This window comes from Cimex lectularius, unplaced genomic scaffold (genome assembly GCF_000648675.2).
Source record: "Cimex lectularius strain Harlan isolate CLEC.00 unplaced genomic scaffold, Clec_2.1 scaffold21, whole genome shotgun sequence".
NCBI lineage: Eukaryota > Metazoa > Arthropoda > Insecta > Hemiptera > Cimicidae > Cimex > Cimex lectularius.
Window position 1 is genome coordinate 2,835,557 of NW_019392671.1, and position 26,323 is coordinate 2,861,879.

A 26,323-nucleotide genomic window follows, 5' to 3' on the forward strand; every position below is an offset into this window, starting at 1 on the left:
TTTACATGTTTTTATTTCTCTTTGTGTATAATCAAATTATACATATATTGCACTTTTTAAATTTTTATTACGTGACATACTAATTAATCAATTAAAGCTTACATCGAGTTGTTTTCTTTTTCACCCTCTCAATCCCCCCAAATAAAATTTGTTGAAAGATTGAGACCTTTGGGAGGGTCTTGATTCAGTAGGAGACTAACACCCCAATTATGACGTCATATCAGGGGAACCGTACGCTTTCAAATAATCTACTTGTTTCTCCGATATTTTCCCCCCATTTCTCTAGTGTCGTCTCATTGCCCAATCATAACGTCATACTAGGGGAACCGTACGCTTTCAGATAATCGACTTTCTTCTCCGACATTTTCCACATTTCTCTAGTGTTGTCTCATTGCCAAATTATGACGTCATACTAGGGGAACCGTACGCTTACAGATAATCGACTTTCTTTCTCCGACACTTTCCCAATTCCTCTAGTCGTCTCATTGTCAAATTATGACGTCTTATCTGGTGAACCGTACTCTTTCTTTGGTATTCTCTTATGAAACCAATTTCTTCCTTCTTCATTTTCCTCTTCGCCATCCTATGACCAAATTGTGACTTCATACTAGTAAACGTAAATATTGTATTTATCAACTTTCTTTTATTCTCCGCCAGTTTGCTCCTACCTCGCGCAGTCTTACTTCACTATTATGACATCTTGGTGGACCGTTCATTTTTTATAATTCACATCTTTTTCTAAGCAGTTTCCACACCCTGACTATCATATTCTGAAATGTACATTTTTTAACAATCAACTCTCTTTCTGTATTTATCCGCCTGATTCCTCTTTTCCCACGTCATATAATTGCCCAATTATGACGTCATATAGGTAATTGTTTCACGTGCTTCATCGCCCAATTATGACGTCATATTGGCGAATCGTACATCTTTTAATGATCAACTTTCTATGGTTATCCGTCATTTCCTCATTCCCCACGTCGTGTCCTTGCCAGATTATGACGTGATTTCGGCGAAGCGAACATTTTCAACTTTCTATAGTTCTTCACTTTTCCCTTCTTTACCTCGTTTATGACATTATATTGTCCACTTTATCAGCCATTTTTCTCTTTTAGAGTCCTCTCATTGACCAATTATGACGTCATATTGGTGAACTGTAATTATTCTTTAATGAATTCACCCTTTCAGCCTAGGTGAATTTAGTATAACTTTTTTTTACTGTTTCTCCTCACACTCAAAACCCCCAAAGGCCTCACCGCACACCTTAAACAGAAACACATTTAAATATTGTTTTAATATCACCATGTTTTTTTTCAAATATCACCTTTTCATTTTCCACCTATTTATGCCTTCTTTTTTTTATTAAGTAAAAAAAATAATAGATTTTTTGTATATTTACCATAAAAATCTTTTGAGGGTGAAGAGAAAGGGGTGAAGTCTGAGTTTATTATTTTTTATATATATTTATAATATGGAAAACATTGAAATACTGGTTACTTTTAATATATATATATATTAATTAAAAATTATTTTTTTAAAGTTAAGTTATAGGCCATTTTCTCACTTTTTTCAATTATTTAAAAAATTAATAGCGTCTATTTTTTTATATATATAATTATTTTTTGGTATTTTTTCTTTCTCCCTTTCGAAAAAACATACACGTAATGTCGATAAATCACAAAATCACGATATGCTTCAATATATGTTTTTTTTATTCATTTGTTGGGGGCGGCGTGGTATAGACTCCAGCCTACCCCCGACCAAAAAAGGAGGGGGTAAAATTTCAAAACTTCTGTCTAAAAGGGAGTCTACACAGTCCGACGGGAAGAATGAAATACCTACAAAATTTGTTTTCAAAAAATAATCAATAATGAACAACAGCTAGAAGATGAATCACAAAAATTGTCATATTTTTTAGAACCCTAGGAACTCCCAGGCCTAACAAATCTTAATAATTAATTATATAATTATATTTATTTATATTTATATATATAAAAACTTATTATTATTTTTCTTTTTTTCCCTTTTTTTAACACTAAGTTAATAACCATTTTGTCTACAATTCCAGTCAGGCACGCTTTATTTCTTTTTTTGTAATCAACAAAGTGCAGTGCTTTATCCATATTTTTTTATAAATACATTTTGCTTAATATTTATATATAATATAGTGGGTTCTCTTTGGAATATATTTTTTTTTGTGTGTATGCACACAAACCAAATATTCTTATTGCACGTTATATCATTTATTTCCTTTTTTCTTTGTTTTAATAATTTGGGGGTGGGGAGGGTGAAATCCAAATAATCTCAGGATTATCTGCGATCCTCGTTGGATTTTACCCGAGATTTTTGCCCCCCAACCGTAGGAGAACGCGGGATGAAGGCACTTACCTGCGCCCACCTACATTTTTTTTTTAATTAATTAATTTTTTTTTTTGAACATGTGACAATTTTTTAAAAGCCTACAGGGTGAAAGGGTTAAAATCTTGGCGTGAAAATAGGGAACGAGAGGATAGGAAAGAGGTGGAAAATATCAGGATGGCATGACAAGAGCTCCTGGCCAACCTCAAAGCCAGTTCATCAGGATGAAAGGCCCTTTTTAATTTCTCATAATCGCATTTTTTTTAAATGAATGATAATCTACATTTCAAGATGAAAAATATTCGGAAAGAATTGGTTGTTGAAGTTAACGGAGGTCGAAAATATCAGGATGGGATGACAGGAGCATCTGGCCAACTTCACGGTCAATTTCACAGGATAAAAGGACCTTCTAACGTCTCATAATCTACTTTTCTTCATAAACAAATGATAATCTACATTTCAAGATGAAAAATATTTGGAAAGAATTGGTTGTTGAAGTTAACGGAGGTCGAAAATATCAGGTTGGGATGACAGGAGCATCTGGCCAACTTCACGGTCAATTTCACAGGATAAAAGGACCTTCTAACGTCTCATAATCTACTTTTCTTCCTAAATAAATGATAATCTACATTTCAAGATGAAAAATATTCGGAAAGAATCGTTTTTGAGGTTAAAGGAGGTCGAAAATAACAGGATGGCATGACAGGAGCTCCCGGCCAACTTCACGGTCAATTTCACAGGATAAAAGGTCCTGCTAACTTCTCATAATCGGCTTTTCTTCGTAAATAAATGATAATCTACATTTCAAGATAAAAAATATTCGGAAAGAATCGTTTTTGAGGTTAAAGGAGTTCGAAAATAACAGGATGGCATGAAAGGAGCTCCCGGCCAACTTCAAAGCCAGTTTATGAGGATAAAAGGCCTTATAATTTCTCATAATCGCTTTTTTTCATAAATGAATGATAATCTAATTTCAAGATGAAAAATATTCGGAAAGAATTGGTTGTTGAAGTTAAAGAGGTCGAAAATATCAGGATGGCATGACAAGAGCTCCTGGTCAACCTCAAAACAAGTTTATCAGGATGAAAGGCCTTTTTTAATTTCTCATAATCGCTTTTTTCATAAATCAACGATAATCTACATTTCGAGATGAAAAATATTCGAAACGAATTGGTTGTTGAAGTTAAAGGTGGTCGAAAATATCAGGATGGGATGAAAGGAGCACATGGCCACTTCACGGTCCATTTCACAGGATAAAAGGACCTTCTAGCTTCTCATAATCGACTTTTCTTCATAAATAAATGATAATCTACATTTCAAGATGAAAAATATTCGGAAAGAATTGGTTGTTGAAGTTAAAGGAGGTCGAAAATAACAGGATGGCATGACAGGAGCTCCCGGCCAACTTCAACGCCAGTTATCAGGATGAAATGTCATTCTTATTTCTCATAATCGAATCTTTTTACTTAAAACATAGGTAATATTCATTTCAAGGTGAAAAAATCAAGAAACGATAGGATATTGGGCTTATCACGATGGGTGACAGGAGCTCCTTCTTCTCCTTGTCGTATCAGGAAGCTGGAATTTTATATTTGTGCCCAGTCATTTTGCTCACATTAACATTTTAACATTGCAATGATAAAAGAAATCATCAAGTTCGGCGATCAATAAAAACCAGGAACATAAAAAACCTAATCCCCTCGTTACCTTATATTTTTTTAGGAATTTTTTTGTGGTTATCTTTAGTCATCCCACGTTGGAAACTGTCCAGTGGGTAGGAAGAGACCCGTCGACTGTGGCTGGACCTGAGGAGGAGGATCTGGAGCCCTGAGAGGCGGCTGAGGCGACGCCCAGTCTTGAGGTACGGCAGTCGACATCTCCATATCGCCCGCTTCTCCATCACCACCTTGCGAATTCGGCTCCAAGCTGCTGTGCTTGATCCCGTAATAGAAATAGACCAAGATACCTTTGCATAAAAACGTATTGGTAAAAAAAAGGATAAGAAATAGTGGATTTTTTTACCTAAGGTCATCCATACGGTGAACCTGACTAGCGTCAGGATGGAAAGTTTGAATATAAGGTAGATGTTCACCATGACTGCTATGGCCGGGACGAAAGGCAGGCCGGGCGTCATGAATACGAGTGTTTTTCTTGAAAAAAAGAAAGAAATCGTTAGGTTTATGTGGAGGATTTTCATGATGGACGTACCTGTTTTGAGGTTTTCTTGATATGAGGAGGAGGACAGCTATGATGGCTGGAAGAAGCGTGCAGACGAGCAGAGTGACGATAACGGAATCGCTGTCCATCCCGCAGACGATGGTAAGGTCGAAAAGGAGGATGAGGAGGTAAAGGAGGCCGACGAGCTTCATGACCATGAGGCCCGATTCTTCAGTCGCAGGTCCTGTGTCCACCCAGGGGAATATGGCTGGACAGAGGTAGGTCGCGGCCTGGATCTTCCTGGCTATGTGAGACAGGGTCGGTCCTGCAGCGCCGGCTACACTTCCGGTGGTGGTTCCTCCGTGAACCGTCCCGTAGAACTTTGCCTCGCTCGCGTCCGAGACTAGAAACTGGTCGTCGCGCATGCCCTCGTCCCCTTCTTCAGTCACGGTGTCGTCTGAATCGGGAGAGCTGCGCGTCACCCTTCTCACCATGACGCGCTGCGGCTGGTGGACCTGCTGCTCCAACGCCGTCCTCAGGTGGTCAGGGCGGAGATGAGCCCCAGTTTGATACGCCTGCCCGTTGGCGATGGACGGCGGCTCCTTCGTCGGGGAGCCTTTCAGAGGTGTCCTCAGGGACTCGGGGAGGAGCTCCATCAGGTTGGTCGTGTGAGGCTGGTATCTGAGGATGAGGACGCACGTCGACACGAGAGTGTAAGCTAGAAGGGTGCCGATCGACATCATCTCGACAAGGACGTCGAGGCTAATTATCATTGCGGCGACTGCGGCTGCTGAACCGCAAATAAAAGTCGCGAGAACCGGTGTTCCTGTTCCAGGGAAGACCTGAGCCAACGGCCTAAAAAACACAACCATTCTTCTTAAAAAAAAAAGCATAAACATAAAAATATTAGACACAGATTTCTAATCATTTGGCAATCTAACAAGTCGTCACAGTACAGGTTTCAACCTGAAAAGTTTGTCTTACTTGAGTTTCTTACCTAAAACGTAACTAACATTCTTAAAAGTCAACGGAGCAAGTTTTAAACTAAAAAGCTAGTCATACACCTGCTTCATACCTAATAAGTAAGATTTTTCATTTATTCAAAAATCAAGCCAAAAGAATAAATTTTAACCTAAAAAGCTCGTCTTAAAATTAGCTATCGGTCTAATAACAAGGAAGACACGTCAACTTCACTTAATAGGTTTTAACCTAAAACCTTAAAAACTTAAAAAACCTAAAAAACTGTAACAGTTAACCTGGTTACAGGTTACTTTTAACCTACAAAGCATCTATTTCAACCACCGTCAAGCCCAAAGAATAAATTTTAACCTGCATAAGTTTTTCTGACAAAAATGAGACATTTAAAAAAAAAATTCAGGTTTTAGCCGAAAAAGCTTTCTTAATTAGCTTTTGACCTAATAACAAGAAAGGCGCTTCAACTTCACATAACATGTTTTAGCCTAAAAACTCGCATGACTGTAGATTACAGCTAAACTGGTTACATGTACTTTTAACCTACAAAATGTCTCATTCAACAACGTCAAACCCATAAAAAGAGTAGGTTTTTTTACCTATTATACAAGGGATTTTATGCTTTAATCAAGCACCTAGGTATTTAGGTTAAAAGTTAAGCAGTTAAGCAGAAAAACTCATAAAAAGAGCTTTTCAAAAAATAATTAACTGTGTATACTTGAGGACTTGATGATTACTAAAATAGGTTAAAAGTTCAGGTCAGGCAATCTTTTTAGGTTAAAACCCTATTTTTTTAAAGCATAAGCTCTTCTGTTTATAAATTTTTAGGTTAAAAAGCCCATTCTTTTTAGGCATAAAATTTCCTGTAAAACTTTTTAGGTACTCTATTAAAACATAAAATTTCCTGCTCCATAAAACGCATAAGTAAAAAGTAAAACAATGGAGTTTTAATCTAAAAAGCTTCTTATAAGGAGATATATTACTAAAAAGAGTAGGCTTTTAATCTGAAAACCTTAATAAACAGGATATTGGTTGGACAGGAAAATTTATTCCTAAAAAGAAGCTTTTTAACCTAAACACTTGAGAGCCTAATAAGCTAAATAAAATCACTTGTATAATCAGAAGTTTAGGTAACAACCTACTCTTTTTATGGGCTTGACGGTTGTTGAAATAGATACTTTGTAGGTTAAAGGTTCAAGCCATGCGAGATTTTATGTTAAAACCTATCAGGTTAGGTTGACGCGTCTTCCTTGTTATTAGATCAAAAGCTAATTTTAAGCCTTTTTCTGTTAAAACCTGAAAGATTTTTTAAAATGTTTCTTTTTTGGAAAAAAAAATTATATAAGTCGAACTTTTTAGGTTAAAATCATCAACAGTGTGTACTTGACGACTGTTGAAATTGACACTCTGTAGGTAGGTAAGTATTTTTGGTTAAAAGTTAAAGACGTTACAAGTTAAAAGACGATTAGTTTAAAAAACTACGTGTCTATTAAAGCTTAAAATCTCGTGTATAATGTTTTTAGGTTAAAAACCTCCCTCTTTTTAGGCATACATCTCTTTATAAGAAGCTTTTTATTTTAAAAACCCATATTTCAGTTTATACTTATGAGTTTTCTGGAACAGGAAATTTTATGCTTTAATAGAGTACCTAAAAAGCTTGTTTTACAGAAAATTTTATGTCTAAAAAAGAGTAGGCTTTTAACCTAACAATTTTAATAAACAGGATATTTTTGCTTTAATAGAGTCTCTAGTGTTTTCAACCTATAAAGCACGTTGGAATGGAAAATTTATGCCTAAAAAAGGAAGCTTTTTAACCTAAACATGCATGAGTTTGTAAGCGTTAATAGATATCTACATTTTTAACCTACAAATCTAGCCTTACCTAATTTTTAACCAAAACAGCTAGCCTTACCTAACTTTTTACCTACAGAATTCAATGTCAGCAGTCCATAATGTACAGTTTACCCTAAAACGGTTATCATTCCTCAAATTAGAGACTATTTTAACCTAAAAAAACTTGCCTGACTCGAACTTTTAACTTACAAAGTGACAATTTCAACAGTAATCAAATTCATACTGTGCATTATAGCCTAGAAAGCTTATACCTCAAATTAGAGACGATATTAACCTAAAAAAGCTTGCCTGACTCGAATTTTTAACCTACAAAGTGACAATTTCAAGTCATCAAGTTCATACTGTGCGTTGTATCCTAAAACGCGTATCATACCTCAAACTAGAGACGATTTTAACCTAAACAAGCGAACTAACTTACAAAATGCCAATTTCAATAGTCATCAAGTTTATAAAAATAGTATATTTTACCAACTAGAGCTTATTTTTGCAGCATATTTTTAACTTCAATAGTATACTTGGGTTTTTAATAAAAAAAAGCTTCTTATACAGAAGAGTTTATGCCTGTAAAATAGGTTTTAATCTAAAAAGCTTCTTATTATAAAAGAGATTTTAAGCATAAAAAAATACGCAACTTAAAAAACTAAGTTTTATGCCTAAAAAGTAGGTTTTAACCTAAAAAGATTTTATACAGAAAATTTTATCGTTTAAAAGAAGTGGTTTTTAACCTAAAACGCTTGCCTGATATAAACTTTGATTTTAGGTTAACGCTACTCAAAAAAGAGTACGCTTTGACGTAAAAAGCTTGCCTTAAATATAACTTATCAGCCTAAAAAGTGATTATTTCATAAAGTCGTTCAGGTTTTAGCCTGAAAAGCTCATCATAAATGAAGCCTAAAAAGTATCATTATTAAAATATTGGTTTTAACTTTAAAAAAACCTGTCTTACTTGAGTCTTTGCCTAAAAATTGAGAATTTTAAAGGAACCAGGTCTATAACCCATTTTCCAAGGCTGGTATAATTACATTTTAGTGTCAAATTTTTGTATAACCGAATTCTGGGTGAAAACCCGTATAAGACAAGATTTTTATGTTAAAATCCACTAGACTTGACGATTATTGTCGTCACTTTGTAGGCCAAACAGATCTGAGATTTTTTTAGGTTGGAACACAGTATTTTAAAGCAAAATGTGGGTAATGAGATTTTTGATTAAAAATTTACACTTTTTAGGCATAATATCTCTTATAAATCAAGCTTGTTAAAACTAGATGCTCAGGGGCGTCGGTGGACGAAACGGTTTAGGCGTTGACACGGCGCTATGCTCTATTAAAACTTAGTGGTGAACTTTAGAGTTAAATTGGCCAAAGGACAAGACCTGAAAATGAGACCGTCGTGGGCCATGGCGTAGACGATCCTCGGCATCGGGAACATGGAGCCGAACATGGATACGGTGAGACCTGCGACACCCCCGGCCGCGACGATGCACTTGCACCTGTTGGCCCCGACCTGGCCGAACATGGCCACGAGGCCGGACTCTGCCGATATCTCGTCGTAAGGTACTGGAAAAAAAGAATTCGATCACGAACTGATAGACGGCCTTTGACGGAGAACACTTACTGATGAGGGTGAGCATAAGGGAAGAGCTGACGTATGCTATGAGTATGATGATAAGGCTGGAGACTATGGCGAGTGGGATGGATTTCTTCGGGTTGTTCGCCTCTTCGCCTGTAGTCGCTATGATGTCGAACCCGATGAAGGCGTAGAAGCACGTCGCAGCTCCTGAAAACACCTGAGTTTTTTTTTAATAGAGATTTATGTTTTTTTATGTTTATGTTTTTTCCCTTACGCCGCTCCATCCCATTGGTAGAAACCCCTTGTGCTGGGTCCAGTTGTTCGTGTCGACGTAGAAAAGACCGGCGCCCATCATGAAGACCCAGGCGGCCAGGTTGAGCACGTTGAGGATGTTGTTGAAAACGAGGGACTTTTTGACGCCGGCCGCTATCACAAGCATCATCCCCAGCGTGATGGCGAACGCGATGACGTCGGGCGGCCGATCCGTCCCGATGATCGTGCCAAGGTAGCTCTTGAGGGCGTCAGTAATGGCACCGCCTGATATCGTGTTGAAACAGGCTGAGAGGGCCGAGGCGCAGGCCGCGGTACCGATCAGGTACTCGAGTACCATATTCCAACCGATGACGAACGCCACCCCTTCGCCGACTGTCACGTACGAGTACATGTACGCTGAGCCGGTCGTCTTAGGCACCCTCACCCCGAACTCGGCATAACACGCTCCTGAACATTAAAACAAAATTAAAATAAAAACCCGAATTTCTAATTTTAAAAAAATCACTTACCGGAAAAGAGAGAAGCCAGGGCAGCTATGATGAATGATATGACGACCCCCGGGCCGGCGAAGTTCTTGGCGACCATACCGGCCACGAGGTACATCCCCGTCGCGACACAAGAACCAACGCCCAGCGAGGTCAGGTCGAGGGTTGTCAAACATTTCTGCCCAAACATTACAAACAAAAAGTTCAAAAAATCGGCCAGAAAACGAGTTTCCAGTCAAAGATGAAGTTTGGCTGTTCTAGAGATAAAGGTAGTAAATAGAAAGGAAACTGGCTCATGGAACTTGACGTCTGATCTTAGTCGGCCTAAACTTAATGACGAGATATCAAGTAGGCATTAATTTAAAAAGATTAATTTAGAAATTAAGCTCGTTTGAACTGAATCACTCTCAGTTATCAAATAGGGATGAACATAATGATTTCATTTGGACTAGAAGCTTCTCTGAAGCTAATGACAGTCAGATATAAAAAAAAATGAGTGATAACTAACGAAAGTTAACCTGAACTTCATGTCATCCCGATATCTCAAGTCAGCCTAAACTTAATCAGATTCATTTAGAAAAAGTTTAACCTGAACTTAATGACTGTCAGGTATCTGAAATAGGACTAAATATAATGATATTAATTTATGCCAGAGCTTGTCTGAACTTAATGACAGTCAGATATCAAAAACATAATGAAAGCCATACATAACTAAGGTTAACCTGAACTTCCCGACTGACAGATATCAAGTAAGCCTAAACTTAACGAGATTTATATAGAAATTAAGTTTGTCTGAACTAAATGACAGATATGAAAAACATAATGACAGTATGGTCGTAAGATATTAAGAACTAAATGAACGTCAGTAGCCTAAATGAATTTCATTAAGTTTATTCATACTTGAGATATCTGACAGCCATTAAGTTCAGGTTAAGCTTTAGATATGACTGACATTAAATTCAGTCAAGCTTAATTTCTATATAAATCTCATTATGTGTAGGCCTACTTGATATCTGTCAGTCGATAAGTACAGATGAAAATTAGTTATTTATGACTGTCATTACGTTTTTGATAACTGACTGTCATTAAGTTCAGACAAGCTTCCGGTCCAAATGGATACCATTATGTTCATGCCTATTTGATAACTGACTGTCATTAAGTTCAGACAAGCTTCTGGCCAATGGAATGTTATTAAGCTTAGTACTACTTGAGATATCTGACAGCCATTATGTTCAGGTTAAACTTTAGATATGACTGACATTAAATTCAGTCAAGCTTAATTTCTATATAAATCTAATTATGTGTAGGCCTGCTTGAAATCTGTCAGTCGGTAAGTTCAGGTGAATATTTGTTATTTATGATTGTCATTACGTTTTTGATAACTGACTGTCATTAAGTTCAGACAAGCTTCTGGCCAAATGGAATATCATTAAGTTTAATCCTACTTGAGATATCTGACAGCCATTAAGTTCAGGTTAAATTTTAGATAGTAGACAGTCATTATGTTCAGACAAGCTTAATTTCTATATGAATCATATCAAGTTTAGGCCTACTTGATATCTAAGAATCGATAAGTCAATAACTTAACGACGGTTACATATAAGACAATAAGCTTGAATGAACTTAATGACTTTGACATATCAAAGTCCGGCCTGGGGATAAAGGTTGATAAAAGAGGAGTAATCTTGATATTTGGACTGACCTGAACTTAATTTAATGGCTTCCCTAATTCGAATATAGCATTGTTTTGAGGTGAGCGTCAAAAGTAAAGTATGAAAACGAGATCACCCGGACATGACTTATTTCCAAACTGCCAACCCTTCAAGTTCAGGTCCAACTTAATTTGTCAACCCGAATCGAGCCGAGCCTGGTCTCATTTTCAGCTCCACGGCCCAGTCAGCGTCATCAGTCACTGTTCCAACTCCAAGGCTGAATTTATTAGACAAACAGAACTTGGTCCGTTTTGTTAATTTTTGATACAAAATCTGTTTACGAACGATCGATCACAACGGCCGGGTTTCTATGAAAAAAAAAATTAAACAAAAGGAGTCTAGAACAAAGCATCATCCCCTTTGTTTCTCCCTCCCTAATTTTTTCTTTAACCCGATGGATTCTCAGATCGTTTCCACCCGGTTCTAATTGGCTTTGGCGGAGGGGATCGAGTTAATGAATAGGAGTGAAATTAACTAGGCCTTGTTGTAAATCTTAATCCTTGGGTGGATCGATGACAATGACCTACTTGTTGCCGGTTAATCGCCCATCGCCCAAGGCCCGACCGGCCATCGCGGCTCATCCCAAGGCAAAATAAACGCGGGGGATCTCCCCTTTCGGATAATCAACGAAACCCAATCGGAATAAGATCGATTTTCAACTAGAACATGGCACAGTTTTCACACCTTTCTTCTTGTCAAACAGAATACGACTGCAAAAAATTTGAGAGTCTTAAAACACCCAACCTAACTTGATAATTGACTGTCATTATATTCAGGCCAGATTAATCCAATTCATCCAAGTTCAAGCCGATTCTATATCTGACTGTCAATTAAGTTCAAGCCGACCCGAAATCCAGCTGTCATTAAGTCATTTGATATCTGACTGACATTTAGTTCAAGCCGATCAGAAAATCAGCTGTCATTAAATATTTTGATATCTAACTGAGTTTAAATTTAGTTCTATTAATGTCCTGCGGTCATTAAGCTCATTGGATAAGCTTAAAGTCCTACTGACTGCCATTAAGTGTTTGATATCTGGCAATCATCAAGTTCGAACTAGCTTAATTTATAAGTGAATCTCATTAAGTTTAGGCCTACTTGATATCAATCAGTCGGTAAGTCCAGGTTAATTATAGCAATTTGTGACTGTCATTATGTTTGTTGAGATCTGACGGTCATTAAGTTCAGGTAAGCTTAATTTCTAAATGGAACTCATTAAGTTCAGCATGCTTACTTGATATCTGTCAGTCGGTATGTCCAGATTAACTATAGCAATTTATGACTGTCATTATGTTTGTTGATACCTGACGGTCATCAAGTTCAGGTAAGCTTAATTTCTAAATGAATCCCATTAAGTTTAGTATGCCTACTTGATATCTGTCAGTCGGTATGTCCAAATTAACTATAGCAATTTATGACTGTCATTATGTGTGTTGATACCTGACCCCATTAAGTTCAGGTAAGCTTAATTTCTAAATGAATCACATTAAGTTTAGTCATACTTGAGATATCTGACCGCCATTAAGTTCAGGTTAAATTTTAGATATTACTGTCATTACGTTCAGACACCTTTATTTCTATATGAATCACATCAAGTTTTTAGGCCTACTTGATATCACAATCGGTAATTCAGGTTAACTTCGTTATGACTATCATAATGTTTTCGATATCTGACTGTTACGTTCAGACAAGCGTCTAAATGAATCTTTAGTCCTACTTGCGATATTTGATTGACAGTAACTCCAGGTTAACTTTCGATATGACTGTCCGTAAATTCAAGCAAGCTTAATGTCTAAATTAATCTCATTGAGGATTAACACTAGCCCAACTTGAGATGTATGATGTAGTTAAACTATATTACTACTTAATGTCCGGCTGTCATTAAGTTTTGGCCAGCTCGATATCTAACTGCCATTATTTTCTTGATGTATTATCGCAGTAGATTAAGATCATATTAATGCCCAACGGACTTCATTAAGTTTAGGCCTACTTGAAATATCTGAACGTCATTAAGTTCAAGTTAACTATAGATATGGCTGTCATTAAGTTGTATAAAGATGTAACATATCTGACGGTCATTATGTTGAGACAAGACTAGTCTAAATGAATACCATTATGTTCATGCCTACTTGATAATTGGCTGTCATTACGATCAGGTTACCTGTAAATATGACTGTCATTATGTTCTTGTTACCTACCGGTCAGTATGTTGAGATTAGACTGATCTAAATGAATACCTTTATGTTCATACCTACTTGATAAGTGACTGTCGTTACGTTCAGATTAGCTCAATTTTTATGCATCTCATTATGTTTAGGCCTTGACATCTGAAAGTCGTTAGGTTCAGGTTACCTATAAGTATAACTATCATTATGTTCTTGATATCTGACGTAATCTTCTTTGGCATCTAAATATCAATAAGTGCAGGCCTACTTGATATCAAACTGTTATTATGGTTAGGGTGGACTTGATAAACGACTGCCATTAAGGCTATAAGGTTAACCTTATAACTTATTGTCATAGAGTTCAGGCTGAGTGTTGATTCGTCTGACGGCCATTTTGTTTAGACAGCTTGATATCTAAGTGACTCATTAAATTAATACCGACTTGATACCTGACTGTCATTATATTCATTGTAAGCATAATGTCCAACTGACTGTCATTAATATGTCACCGATGATATCTGACAGTCATTATGTTTTTTATGTCTGACGGTCAGCTTCTTTGATATGCAATGTCAAAAAGTTCAGCCTGACTGGAAAATTGACTGTCATTAAGTCATGTCAATTTAACAGCCCAATTCTCTGTCCACGTTTATAATTGTGCCAGGTTTTGTTTACCAAATAGTTCAAGGAGAGGGAATGTTGAAGATTAATCGATTTGCCTCGACCATTTTGATGAGGATGGTCCGGTCTAACCACCCGGCCGATTACCAGGGCAGGTTAACGATCCGTATCCAATTAGGTGTCTCAGGGGTTGCGGGGGTAGGTCGGACCTCGTATCAATTATTGTACCTTGTATCAATTATTCTCACTCACCCTGAGCCGTCCCTTGCCGGGCTTTCTCTCGGCTCCCTCTTCCTCCTGGAGGCATTCTATGTCTTTCGTCCTAATAAGTTTCCCGAATAGGTTCAGGCAGTCTTTCTTCGTATCTCCTGTCGTGAACAAGCCCGGCTTCAACCGTTCCCTGGAACATAAGAGAAATGATTCGATTAAATTTCATCATCTCCTGGGTTCTTTTTTTTATCAAAACTTTTTTTGTCTGTCTTCTTTTATTCAACACAAGGCAAATTGGATCCGAGGAATTACGTCTACCCCCACCCCTACACCATCCAACCAGACAATTCACAACCACTCAAACATGCTAGGAGAATAAAATTGGACGAAATGAATTTAGCCCGAAAGTGAGAAGGAGTGGTTTTTCTACCACCGACGCAATTGTGTACAGAAAAAACATTTTAACTCCCAACCACCTCAACGCCGGTTATTTTTTGGTGATCTCGACCATTTGTCCCTTTGGTTAAAACCGTTTCAAATGGTCCAGTTCATGGTACAACCTTCATTTACACAGTCAACAGTTCATATTATAACCGGTTGGACCGGTGCAGTTGAGAGTAAAACCTTCATCTACTTTATTCATTGTTATCTGAACGGGTCATAACGGTTAGGTTATGGTTTATGGTAGGACCAGTTCATGGCAAAAGTTTCTTATACTCTATCACGTTATCTGAACCTAATGGAACGGTTGAGATCGTGGTAAAACCTTCCTTGACTGTTTCATTTAACAATAAACCGGTTGGACCGGTCCAGTTTATGGGAGAACCTTCCCCTACACTTGTTATTGTATCCTGTCCAACCAGTCTAGTTTATGGGAGACCACCTTTAACAGGTTCATTTAATTTTATAACCGGTCCTCTTTATGGCAGAACCTTCCTCGACTGCTTCATTTAACAATAAAACCGGTTGGACCGGTCCAGTTTATGGTAGAACCTTTCCCTACACTTGTTATTGTATCCTGTCCAACCAGTCTAGTTTATGGGAGACCACCTTTCGAGTTGTAGGATCGACGCTTCCAACTATTAATTTATCCCCCTGCGGGATAACTCAACAAAAGGAACAGCTGACAGAGGGAGGTTACTTCAAGTGTCGAATGCCTATTGTGTCGTGTCGGCTTAACATCGTTTTGTCCTTTCTTGTATTTTTATTGAATAATAAAACGTATTTTTGTGTTGCAAGTGATTTCAATTACTCTACACTCCTCCCTCATCCTACAATAACAGGTTCATTTGATTTTATAACCGGTCCTCTTTATGGCAGAACCTTCCCTACAGTTGGTATTATATACTGTCCAACCAGTATAGCTTATGGGAGACCTTCTTTAACTGGTTCATTTAATTTTATAACCGGTCCAACCGGTTTTCTTTATGGTAGAACCTTCCTCGACTGTTTGAAGTTGATATTTGAACCGGTCAAACCGGTGAACTTCTCAGTGGAAACTTTTTCTACTGTTTCAGTTCATAGCTTTATCCATCTGCAAATCTTCTTCGTTGCATGTGGGTCTCTCGCGTTGGTGGCTGAGGCGTGAGGTAAAAAAGAATCGAAAGGAAAAACGAATTTTCTTAACTGTTAATCCAGCCCAACTGGTCCAAGTTTTATTTCCGGCCGAACAATTCCCGGATTATTGCGCAAATCTTTTCAACTCCCAATCCGATAATTGCACAATCGGCTTTGCCAACCCGTTCCGGCTCTATAGCGATATTACATTGTGACTGAGTCCATTTTCATGATTTCACGTCAATTGTTACAGGATCGTTAACGAGGTCAGGTTATAACTGGCTTACAAGTTGGAACTCGATTACTCTGAAACTGGCCGGACAATTTTCGATGTTGAGAGGACGTTTAACTGTTGTGGAGGAAGTTAATGGATTTTCCAATAAGGCCGTTCCTCGGGTGGCAAATTGCTTCCTGTCACGGGCCTCCGAACTCGAGCCAAAACCGCCGACGTGCCAATAAAGACCTAAGGAAGTGCCGGCTTACCAAGTCCCGAGCTGAAACCAGCCCGTGTAATACATTTCGAGGCAGTGACGTTCCGGTATAGAAATATTGGCCAAATAATTAAATTTGGCTTGTGGTTTAATGGGAATTTGGCAGGTGAACTGGACGTCTGCTTGGGTTCTGTTTTGCCGGCAAAGTTTCCGAGAGATTCCGGTTCGGTGGGAGAGTTTGGCCAACTTTTCAAGCCGTTTCGCAAAGGGCCGGATCGATGGGAAAAACAAGGACCGTATAAATATCCAAAGCTTGAATTTATTTGTTCCACTCTTCGACTCGTCGAGACCCGGGGAATATCGAATGGGTCCGTCCTGGAAAGCCAGACGGATGGAGGAATAAAATGTTCCTTTGAAAAATGGGAAGATTCCGAGAAAATGGAGAAATGACGAAGAAAAACGTTCGATGAAGGTTCCACTGCAAACTGAACCGGTTGGACCAGTTGCAATAATATCCGAAACGTTCAAGAATGTTTCTACCATTAACTGAACTAGTTGGACTGATTCTCATATAACCTAAAACTGTAGAGGAGAGTTGCAATGTTAAGTGTACCGGTTTAAACGATTCCAATATCAACTGAAACAGTCCAGAAAGGTTACGATGTAAACTGAAACGGTTGGACCCATTCTAACATAACCTGAAACAGTGGAGAAAGTTCTAATGATAAGTGCACCGATTTCACCAGTTCCAATATCAACTGAAACAGTTCAGAAAGTTACGCTGTAAACTGAAACGGTTGGACCGATTCTAATATAACCTGAAATAGTGGAGAAGAGTTCCAGTGTTAAGTGCACCGGTTAACCTGTTCCAATATCAACTGAAACAGTCCAGGAAAGTTACGCTGTAAACTGAAACAGTTGGACCGATTCGAACATAACCTAAAAAAGTGGGGGAGGATTCCACTCTCCAGTACACCGATTTAACCGGTTCAAATATTGAAAGAAACAGTCGAGGTAGCTTCTATTGTCATCTGAACCAATGGACAGGAAATAACGTTGGTTGATACAGTCGAACAAGGTTCTATTATAACTTAAGCCGGTTATATGAATTTTCAAGCTGTCTACCATAATACCGGTTGTACCGATTCTAGTAAAACCTGATCAAGGCAGCTTCTAATGTCACCTGAACCGGTCTTTTAGACAACAATGTTAATTGAACCAGGCGAGGGAGGTTATACTATTACCTTAATCGGTTCGACAGGTTATAATATACAAAACAGTCGAGGAAGGATCGACGACAAACCTTATTCAAAACCTTACCTTAACCTTATTAAAAAACTTAGGTTATAAAAATCTGAACCGAGTTATATCGTTTGATATAAAATATTTTTTAAAAAACAAAACTCATTGAATATAATCAATTTATGATAGTTGGGAGGAAGAAGGCCATTATGAACAGGATTTCATTTTCAACTTGTTGCACCCTTTGGTGAGATTTATGACGTTTCGGGGGTGGGGGTGGTAAAAACTGCAGTCAGAGAACAAGTAGCTGGGATGGTTGCACCTGTTGAGCCGGGTGTTGCTGGCGGCTGTTGACCCAAGGAAAGAGGTTTTGGACAAATAACCCTGGGCGGAGGCGTTTATAAGATGAAAAAAGATTTGAAATTTGGTCGATCGGAGCTCCCGAGATTGACCGCACCCGGGGCGACGTAGGGGGATGGAATGAGCGAACGGCTGACTGAACGGTCAATAAATGAGAATGAGATATTTCGAGTTATGCGGACTAACCATAGAAAACCTAAACGCTGAAAAGTTACCAAAAAGTTCCAAACTTTAAGACTATAACATTGTTGTCTTTTTTTTTTAATTTCAACAAGCAGTTGTTAAAAGTCTAATTTGTACCTGATCCTTCACAAGCCATCATATCATGAAAATTGGATTTTAAATAAAAACGGAAAATATTTCATACAAAGTCGTCCAAAGGCAGTGCCTTAGATAAAAATTGCCACCTTCGATCTATTTCTGGTTATGATTTTCCTTTCAAGTCGGATACTTCAAATCCTTTAGTTTTTGCAAAAAAATCAAGTCCCCAACGTTCAAACAGTTCGGCACTTATGGCCCTCGGTGTACAATTAGACTTCTACCCCTGCAGACGCCTCTCGTGGACTTTTGGGTGTATTTTTCAAGATCGGTCGAGACCAAGGGGCGTTTCTAGTTTACGTCTAGGCCGGAAAAAAACCCATGAGAAGGGTGTGTCATAGATTAGTCATTGGTTGCCTCCAGACCTTGAAACGGTCGTAAAATTCAATTATTAACAGTCTGCTAAGCCGTTCAGTAGAGCAGGCGGGATACAAATTGCAGTCTTGTATTTCGTCCCCTTAAAAAAATTTTATAAACCAAAAGGCATGTTAAAAAAACAGTTGCCTTTGAAAACTCTCTCGGTTGTTTCTTTTCTCCCCTCTGTTCCTGTTTGCGCATATGAACCATGCTTCGGGCAAAAAGGGGGTGTGTACCACTTACGCCTACGTGCTTAGTCTCATCCCCCGAAAGGGGAGAAAAACCGAAAAAACCGTGGACGACAGGCTAAAAACACAGAAAAAATACCACCGTCAAGAAAAACAAAGGAAAAACGAGTCAAAAAACTGAAAAAACAACCCCTTCATATAAAAGTTAACCCTTAAAAAAAGGAAAATCGACCCCTTTGGATAAACCACCTAAGGCATGAATGAACCCCAGGGGGTTGAGACATTTCAAAAATTCAAAATGCATATTTTTTCTAAACCAAGCATTTCATTCGCTCTCACTTCCTCCCTTTCACTCCATCTCTCAATAAAAGTCACTTACTTAATCCCTTCGATGTTCATTGCCAACGGTTCGTATCCAAACTGCCAGATCGATCCTCCGGCCCCGGCGGGAGGGCATGCGCTCCGGGGATGCCAGGTGCAGCCGATGCTCTCTGGTTCGACACTCGAGGCTGTCCGCTCCTCTCTCCCCGCGGACGGGGGAAAAAAGAGCGAGAGGGATAAAAGGGAGAGAGATAAAGAGGGCCCCTTTCATGTTAAATAGCGAAAACCGAATTAGCCCGGTGTCCCAGGACGATTCACCATAAAAGAACAAACGGGACATGTCGAAAAAAGTTCCGGAGAAAACATTTATTGTGTACATTTGTGTACAGTTAATGAGATTCGAGAAATTTGAATTTATAAACAAGGAAATCGTAACATTAGCATGTTATATTATTGTGTTTCAGGTTTTAAGAGCCAATTTGTTAAGAGATTTTCATGGAAGGAACAAGATTGTGGGGGAGTACACCACATTAAAGAGCGAATTTGAAAGAGATATTCATGGAAAGCACAAGATGTAAAGGGGAAGTGCAATGCGTATTAAGAACCCATTTAACAGATTTTCATGGAAGAAATACGAATGTGGGGGGGGGGAGAACGCCGAGTACGTATATTAAATAACAAATTACATAAAAGATTTTAGTACAACATTGTGGGGGTAAATTAAATTAAATTGCCAATTTGGTAATAGATTTTCATGGAAGGTACAAGATGTAAAGGGGGAGTACAGTACATACATTAATGAGCCAATCTGATAAGAGAGTTTCATGGAAGTTACAAGATGTGGAGGGAGCACTTACATCAAACAGCCAATTTGATAAGAGAATTTCATGGAAGACATAAGACGTGGAGGGGAGTACACTACATAAAGAGTCAATTTGATAAGAGAATTTCATGGAAGACACAACACGTGGAGGGGAGAACACTACATAAAGAGTCAATTTGATAAGAGATTTTCATGAAAGGTAATGACTGTGGGTGTACAATGCATTAAACAGCAGATTAGATAATTCGATAACAACCGCCATGGACGACACAAGATGTAGGGGGGAGTACACTACATTAAAGAGCCAATTTGGTAAGAGATTTTCATGGAAGGTACAAGATGAAAAGGGGGAGTACAGTACATACATTAATGAGCCAATCTGATAAGAGAGTTTCGTGGAAGTCACAGGATGTGGGGGAGTACACACTCAAAGAGCCAATTTCATAAGAGATTTTCATGGGAGGTAATGATTGAGAGGGGAGTATAGTGGAATAAAGAGCAAATTTGATAAGAACTGCCATGGAAGACACAAGATATAAGGGAGGATTACAGAATGTACATTACATAACCTATAACATAAGAGATTTTTATGGAAGGGACAACATTGTGGTGGGGGAGTACACAGCATTAAAGAGTAAATTTGATAATTGAGTTTCATGGAAGGCACAAGATGTGGGGGAGTACACTACATTAAAGAGCCAATTTGGTAATAGATTTTCATGGAAGGTACAAGATGTGGAGAGAGTACACTACATCAAATAGTCAATTTGATAAGAGAATTTCATGGAAGACACAAGACTTGGAGGGGAGAACACTACAAAAAGAGTCAATTTGATCAGAGAATTTCATGGAAGGTAATGACTGTGGGAGTGAAGTGCATTAAAGAGCAGATTAGATGATTCGATAAGAACGACCATGGAAGGTACAAGATGTAGGGGGGAGTACACTACATTAAAGAGCCAATTTGGTAAGAAATTTGATAAGAACTGCCATGGAAGGCACAAGATGTAAGAGGGGATTAAAGTACACACATTAAATAACCAATTACGTAAGAGATTTTTATGAAAGGTACAACATTGTGGCAGGGGGAGTACACAGCATTAAAGAGTGAATTTGATAAGACTCCTATGGGCTCTTTGTCTGTACCTCACAACCTGTTATCTTCCATGAAATTTCTTCTCACATTGCCTCTTTAGTAATGTTTTCCTCAATCCTGTTCCTTTGATGAAAATCTTATCAAATCTGATCTTTAATATACTCTTCTCCCCTCCATCTTATACCTGCCATGAGATTTTTTAATTTACAGGACTCTCCTCCCCAATCTTGTTCCTTTAAAAATTATCAAATTGGCTCTTTAATTCACTTTACTCACCTCTCTTTACCTTCCATTAAATGCTTTAAGCCTTGTCACTTTTGGCCTTTAATTTACTTTACTCCCCCCATGATTTGGAACCTTCCATGAAATGTTTTAACACTTTAACTTTTTGTATTACTTTGCACCCTCCAGCTTCATGTACCTTCCATGAAAATCTCTAATCAAATTGGCTCTTCAATTTACTGTGCCTTCTCAATTTCCCTATTTTAGTACCTTCCATGAGATGTCTATCTTATTAGCTATTTAATGTATTCCCCTCTTAAGATGATCTTAAGAATTGTCACAAAAATTCAACTTCGGATTTTTTTTTTTTTTAATTACACTATAATTTCTCCTCGTCCTGGGTGGAGGGGAACAAGTTCTTCTGATTATGGTAACGTCATAGACTTCCTTGAGAGGCCACAAGTCTTCATTCTACATGTTAAAAAATAGAAAATGACGACAATGATGTTAGTAAAAAAAATAGAGAATATATATTAATTTACAATTGTACACAAAATATTATTTACAATTCAAATTGACTTATTTTTAATGGTTATTTTGAGTAATAAATGGCGAGTAGGGGCAGAATGGGCGGCGAAGACGGGTCCTGCATGAAAAGTAGCTGGACCCCATTGTCTGTCAGCGTGACCCTGTCAAGAGGAAACGATTTGTAATCGCCGCCTTCGGTCCACATGACAAGTGTGTAACGCCGACCTGTGACAACTCGTACGGGAGATGAGAGCTCGACAACAAGGCCTGAGCTGTATTCGACATCAGACCGTATGTCAGTGATCGACTCACAGTCCTTGCTCACTTCCCAGAGTTTCACACCGAGCTTCTCCTGGTACGTACGGCCAACATCTGATTCAACCGTGGCCTCTCTCGTTGAAAACTTAAAAAAAAAATAAATAAATAAATAAAAATAAGAATTATTATTCATTAGATGTTTTATCATTATTCTGGGCCTACCTTCAGGGCTTTTATTGTAATGTTGCTGTTCGATGTGAAATAAATATAACGGTGTTTCATAAAATCGACTATTGGTTTTATAAAACATGCTAGCTCGATTACAGTTCCATCCCTGGCGTATGACTCAACCAATGTGTTCTTCCTTTTACGCCTTTGCTTCGTAAACCCTTCAGGCAGCGGGGACGCATTCTCTGAGGCCATGTTTTCGAATACAGCAAGACGTTGTTCAACAGTCAACAGTCCACTTTTGCAAGGACCATCCGTGAACTCCTTGAGTGTCATGTCGAAGAAATGGAACTTGGGGATGATTGTCTCACCGATCATGCGCTTCATAGCCTCCTCATCAGCGTTGCTCATCCCTGAAAACCCACATTTTTTTATTATTTTATTTTTTTATTTTTTTTTTTTTTTTAACTTATAGGAACAAACCTCTCCTATTCATTTCAGCTTTTATCCAAGCCTCGACATATTTGAAAAGCGTAATTTCCGATATGTTAAGATTCGCCTCTTCCAACAAGGAATGTATAGTCCTTTCCTTGACACAGAGGAATGCAGGGTGAGACATGACTTCTGATGTATTGGACAACATAATCTATTTAAAATAAATAAATAAAATAAAATAAGATAAAAAATAAATAATTACAGCATAAAATTTAAACATATCAATTGTATAGACAAACCTGCCGGCATGCCCGTTTGATGTCCATCAGGTCGTAGATGTCAGCCAGCTCGTACCCAGTGCAAGCAGTGCCTACATTGAGATTCTGCCTTATGTAAGACAGACAGTACTCCTGCAATGGTACAACCAAGTACTTGTGTCCGAGCTTGTACAGCTCGCATGCCTCGTAGAAGGATTTTAGCTCAACAGCGTCAAAGTAGATGAACCTAGAATGCAGGTGAAAAAGTTACAATCACTCAAAATATTAAAATATTATTACAGCAATGACTCAAGACTTACTCTAAAAACGAACGGAACACATCGGTGTTGACGTCGTCAATGTAAATGTGGAATGAACTCTCTTTGAAACCGCCTTCAAGCATCCTCTCGAATACTGGGCTGGCCATCATCAGGAAAACGCTATGCCCTCGGAACATCTGGAAAAAAAATTATAATAAATATTTTCCTAGTATACAATATGTTAAAAAAAGAATAAGCCTAAGAAGAGATTCTTTATAATATACATGATAAGATTACAATAAGAATATTTTTATTATAAACAATTTGAAAAAATGTATATTCTAATTTTCATCTTATCATATAATAAAATATATAACTAAAATACTGTGGAGGGATTTTATGGAAAATACAACATTGAGGGAGGAGCACACTATTAAAGAGACAATTTGATAACGGAATTTCGTGGAAGGTACATGATTGGGAGTAAATTGAAGAGCCAATACGATAAGGGATTTCATAAAGGGACAATATTGGGGAGGAGAGTTCAGTAAATTGAAGAGCCTATATGATAAGGGGTTTCATGGAAGGGACAACATTGGGGACTTCAGAAATTCACAAAGAATGTATCATCAAATATGTATACAGGATATCGCAGTAAAACAAATTTTAAAAAAGTACTTACCTCGATGTTTTGGCCATCGCTCACTGTAAGTGTGATATTAGTGAAGAGGGCGGAGGCAAAGGCGTATTTGATCTTCTCCTTGAGTGACCTATGCTCTTCCCTCCAGTCGATATTGTTCGATGTCAGGACGGACATTTCGACGGACTGCCTATAAATAAAACGGTCCGAGGACGTGCTTTTAAAAATGATAACAATAACAAGATAAGAGTTATCAAACGCATCGACGAAGTGGGAGAATCGATAGATGGTATCGATTCAGGTCGGACGTCGGATGACGTACTTGAACTTTCCATTCAAATTTCTCCTTTAAAGATGACCTCAATTTTAAACTGAAATTAACTACTTTGAAAAAAATTGTTAAGTTTAACAATAAAATACGTCATTTGTTTAAAACAATCGATTTGTAGTATTGACTATCGATTATTGGTAGGAAATGGCTATAAAATTAACAAAATATAACGTGAAAACGAATGTCTGAAAAATATAAGACATCGATTATTTAGTTAATCATTGAAAACTTCTATCGATTATTGTAAGACTTCGATAGTGACTATCGATTATTGCAGTAGTAGAGAGGAGAAAGCTAGTCTAGATTATTATAGTTAGACAGACATTGATTATTGCCGTTACACAGAAGATATCTAAAATAATTGTTGCTGGATTTCGCTAGAAAATATGGATTATTGCAGTTAAACATCAATTAATATGTTTAAAACATCTAGACTAATATCGATTATTATAAGTAAATATCGATTAATGTCTTTACCCATCGATAGCTACTATCATTTTACTTGGACTGCGAATCGGCTGTTGTTGTTAACTAACATCGATTATTATAGTGGCTAGTCATTAAGAGCTAATCGATTGTTATAGCGGTTAGACATCGAGAGCTAATGTCGATTATTGATTTCAAATATCGATTAAAAACTTGATATGTACAGATCTAATAATGAAACATCGATAACTACCGGTTGTCGAATGGAAACTGGATTGATTTAGATTAGGGTGATGGAATTTCGATAAATAAAATCCATTAGAAATCAAATATAATATCGATTATTGAGGTGAATCATTGAGGCTTTCGATTATTATCATGGTTATGAGATGCCTCGGAGATATAAGTTGGCAGCGCTCAGCGGCGATGTCTCAAATAGTGGTGACCGGCCAGTGCCCATTGAACCTGCCAACTTCAACCTGGCGAAGGACTTTCTCGGGCCGAATTTCTGATCAGCGGTTGATCCATCGTGGTTAACCATGAAAACATTTAAACAATTTTTTTTTAATATATGATTCGTTTGCTTAAAACATATGGATTAATATATTAAACAGTAAAATATGGACGAGTAAGCGGGCAAACGAATCAGTTCGTATCGTGGGTAGTCGAGGTTCCCCCAAATGTGTGGAACAAGGTAGTCAAAGATAAGAAAATATACCTAGACTACCAGTCTTGTGCTGTTAGGGATCATATTGACATCTTTTATTGACATTTATTTTATTTTATTTATTTTTTTATATTTTTTTCCCCTATGTGCTCGCCCTTTCCTGAGCGCTGTCAGAAGCCTAAAAAGGCTCAGGAACGGTGCTTGGGGGGGGGGGGGTGCCGTTTTTTTTTCTTTTTTTTTTTCTTGATTCGGAATTCTGACCCTCAATCGTTCAAACGCTTCCGTCTATAATAAAAAAGCCACACAAAAATGAAAAAGGCAAACAGACTGTAAAAAGCCGGCAACGGCTCAGGAACAGTAATAAAAAGGCCAAGTGTGGTGTTTTTTGTTTTGTTTTTTGTGTTCCACAAGCACAGCAGCATTGGCTGAGCAAATTTTTCAGCCTTTTGCTCTTCCTCCGCTGTCGTTATATCCTGATAACTCCCGCCCCGCGCGTCCATACGGGATAATCCGGTTCGGCACGTAATTAAAAATTAATCCTTGTCGAATCGTCTTAGACGCGGTGCAGGAGTGGAAAAATTTGAAATCTGGCTTGAAAAATATCACCTCAGATGCTTGTGAATGTATAGTCATAGGTACACACCTGTCCACAAGTGGGGGGAGTGTTTGATTGAAGTAGACCGTAGATCTTTGGATTTTTCGGGGTTAAATTTTATCATGTTACATCATGACTCCTGAGGTTCCTAGAGGAAATGACTGGATCAAGTCGAAGGAGTAACTGTCTTCAAAGGGACCTTAACCTCAACGTGGTGGAGGATTGGACGTCAGCTGTACACAACTGGTACATAGAGGGTAGGCCGCTTAGGGACCTCTTCGGCCGCGAGACGTAGCCAACGGTCATGGTTTTATAGCCAAGGCTGGGAACTGGTATATATAGGTAGTTTGTCAAAGCTACTTCTACGGCCATAGAGAAGGTTGGTCACCAAGACCAAGCCCACCCAATGTTTTTGGGTGTATTTTCAGGCTATCAGGCATGATTGGCAGTCGGTGTGGAAACTACAC

General features: G+C 38.1%; 2 protein-coding genes across 3 annotated transcripts; both read right to left on the reverse strand.

The window, feature by feature from the left end:
- Positions 1 to 62: 62 nt before the first annotated feature.
- Positions 63 to 19,597, reverse strand: LOC106670880 (probable cationic amino acid transporter). 2 transcript variants are annotated; one of them, XM_014401540.2, is made up of 10 exons: positions 19,209 to 19,597; positions 14,419 to 14,566; positions 9,693 to 9,846; positions 9,185 to 9,630; positions 8,956 to 9,127; positions 8,714 to 8,897; positions 4,567 to 5,370; positions 4,381 to 4,508; positions 4,066 to 4,324; positions 63 to 1,263 (listed from the first exon to the last, which is right to left on the reverse strand). In XM_014401540.2, exons 1-9 carry the CDS (start codon positions 19,226 to 19,228, stop codon positions 4,101 to 4,103), a joined length of 2,280 nt encoding a protein of 759 aa, XP_014257026.1. In that variant the 5' UTR covers positions 19,229 to 19,597; the 3' UTR covers positions 63 to 1,263; positions 4,066 to 4,100. The 2 variants fall into 2 exon arrangements, with proteins under 2 accessions (XP_014257026.1, XP_014257027.1); XM_014401541.2 differs by lacking the exon at positions 63 to 1,263 and having other exon boundaries at positions 1,647 to 4,324.
- Positions 19,598 to 21,665: 2,068 nt separating this feature from the next.
- Positions 21,666 to 24,226, reverse strand: LOC106670889. The gene is made up of 7 exons (XM_014401555.2): positions 23,880 to 24,226; positions 23,258 to 23,394; positions 22,980 to 23,184; positions 22,729 to 22,891; positions 22,300 to 22,658; positions 21,858 to 22,222; positions 21,666 to 21,762 (listed from the first exon to the last, which is right to left on the reverse strand). Exons 1-6 carry the CDS (start codon positions 24,012 to 24,014, stop codon positions 21,884 to 21,886), a joined length of 1,338 nt encoding a protein of 445 aa, XP_014257041.1. The 5' UTR covers positions 24,015 to 24,226; the 3' UTR covers positions 21,666 to 21,762; positions 21,858 to 21,883.
- Between the last annotated feature and the right edge of the window lie 2,097 nt (positions 24,227 to 26,323).

Coding starts and splice junctions, on each gene's coding strand:
- LOC106670880 (XM_014401540.2), bottom strand. CDS start 19,228: ATGAACATCGAAGGGATTAA. Junction 8,898..8,955: donor CCTTATGCTCACCCTCATCA/GTAAGTGTTCTC, acceptor CTTTTTTTCCAG/TACCTTACGACGAGATATCG. Junction 4,509..4,566: donor TCAAGAAAACCTCAAAACAG/GTACGTCCATCA, acceptor CTTTTTTTCAAG/AAAAACACTCGTATTCATGA.
- LOC106670889 (XM_014401555.2), bottom strand. CDS start 24,014: ATGTCCGTCCTGACATCGAACAATATCGACTGGAGGGAAGAGCATAGG. Junction 22,659..22,728: donor AGCTGAAATGAATAGGAGAG/GTTTGTTCCTAT, acceptor GTGGGTTTTCAG/GGATGAGCAACGCTGATGAG. Junction 22,223..22,299: donor TTACAATAAAAGCCCTGAAG/GTAGGCCCAGAA, acceptor TTTTTTTTTAAG/TTTTCAACGAGAGAGGCCAC.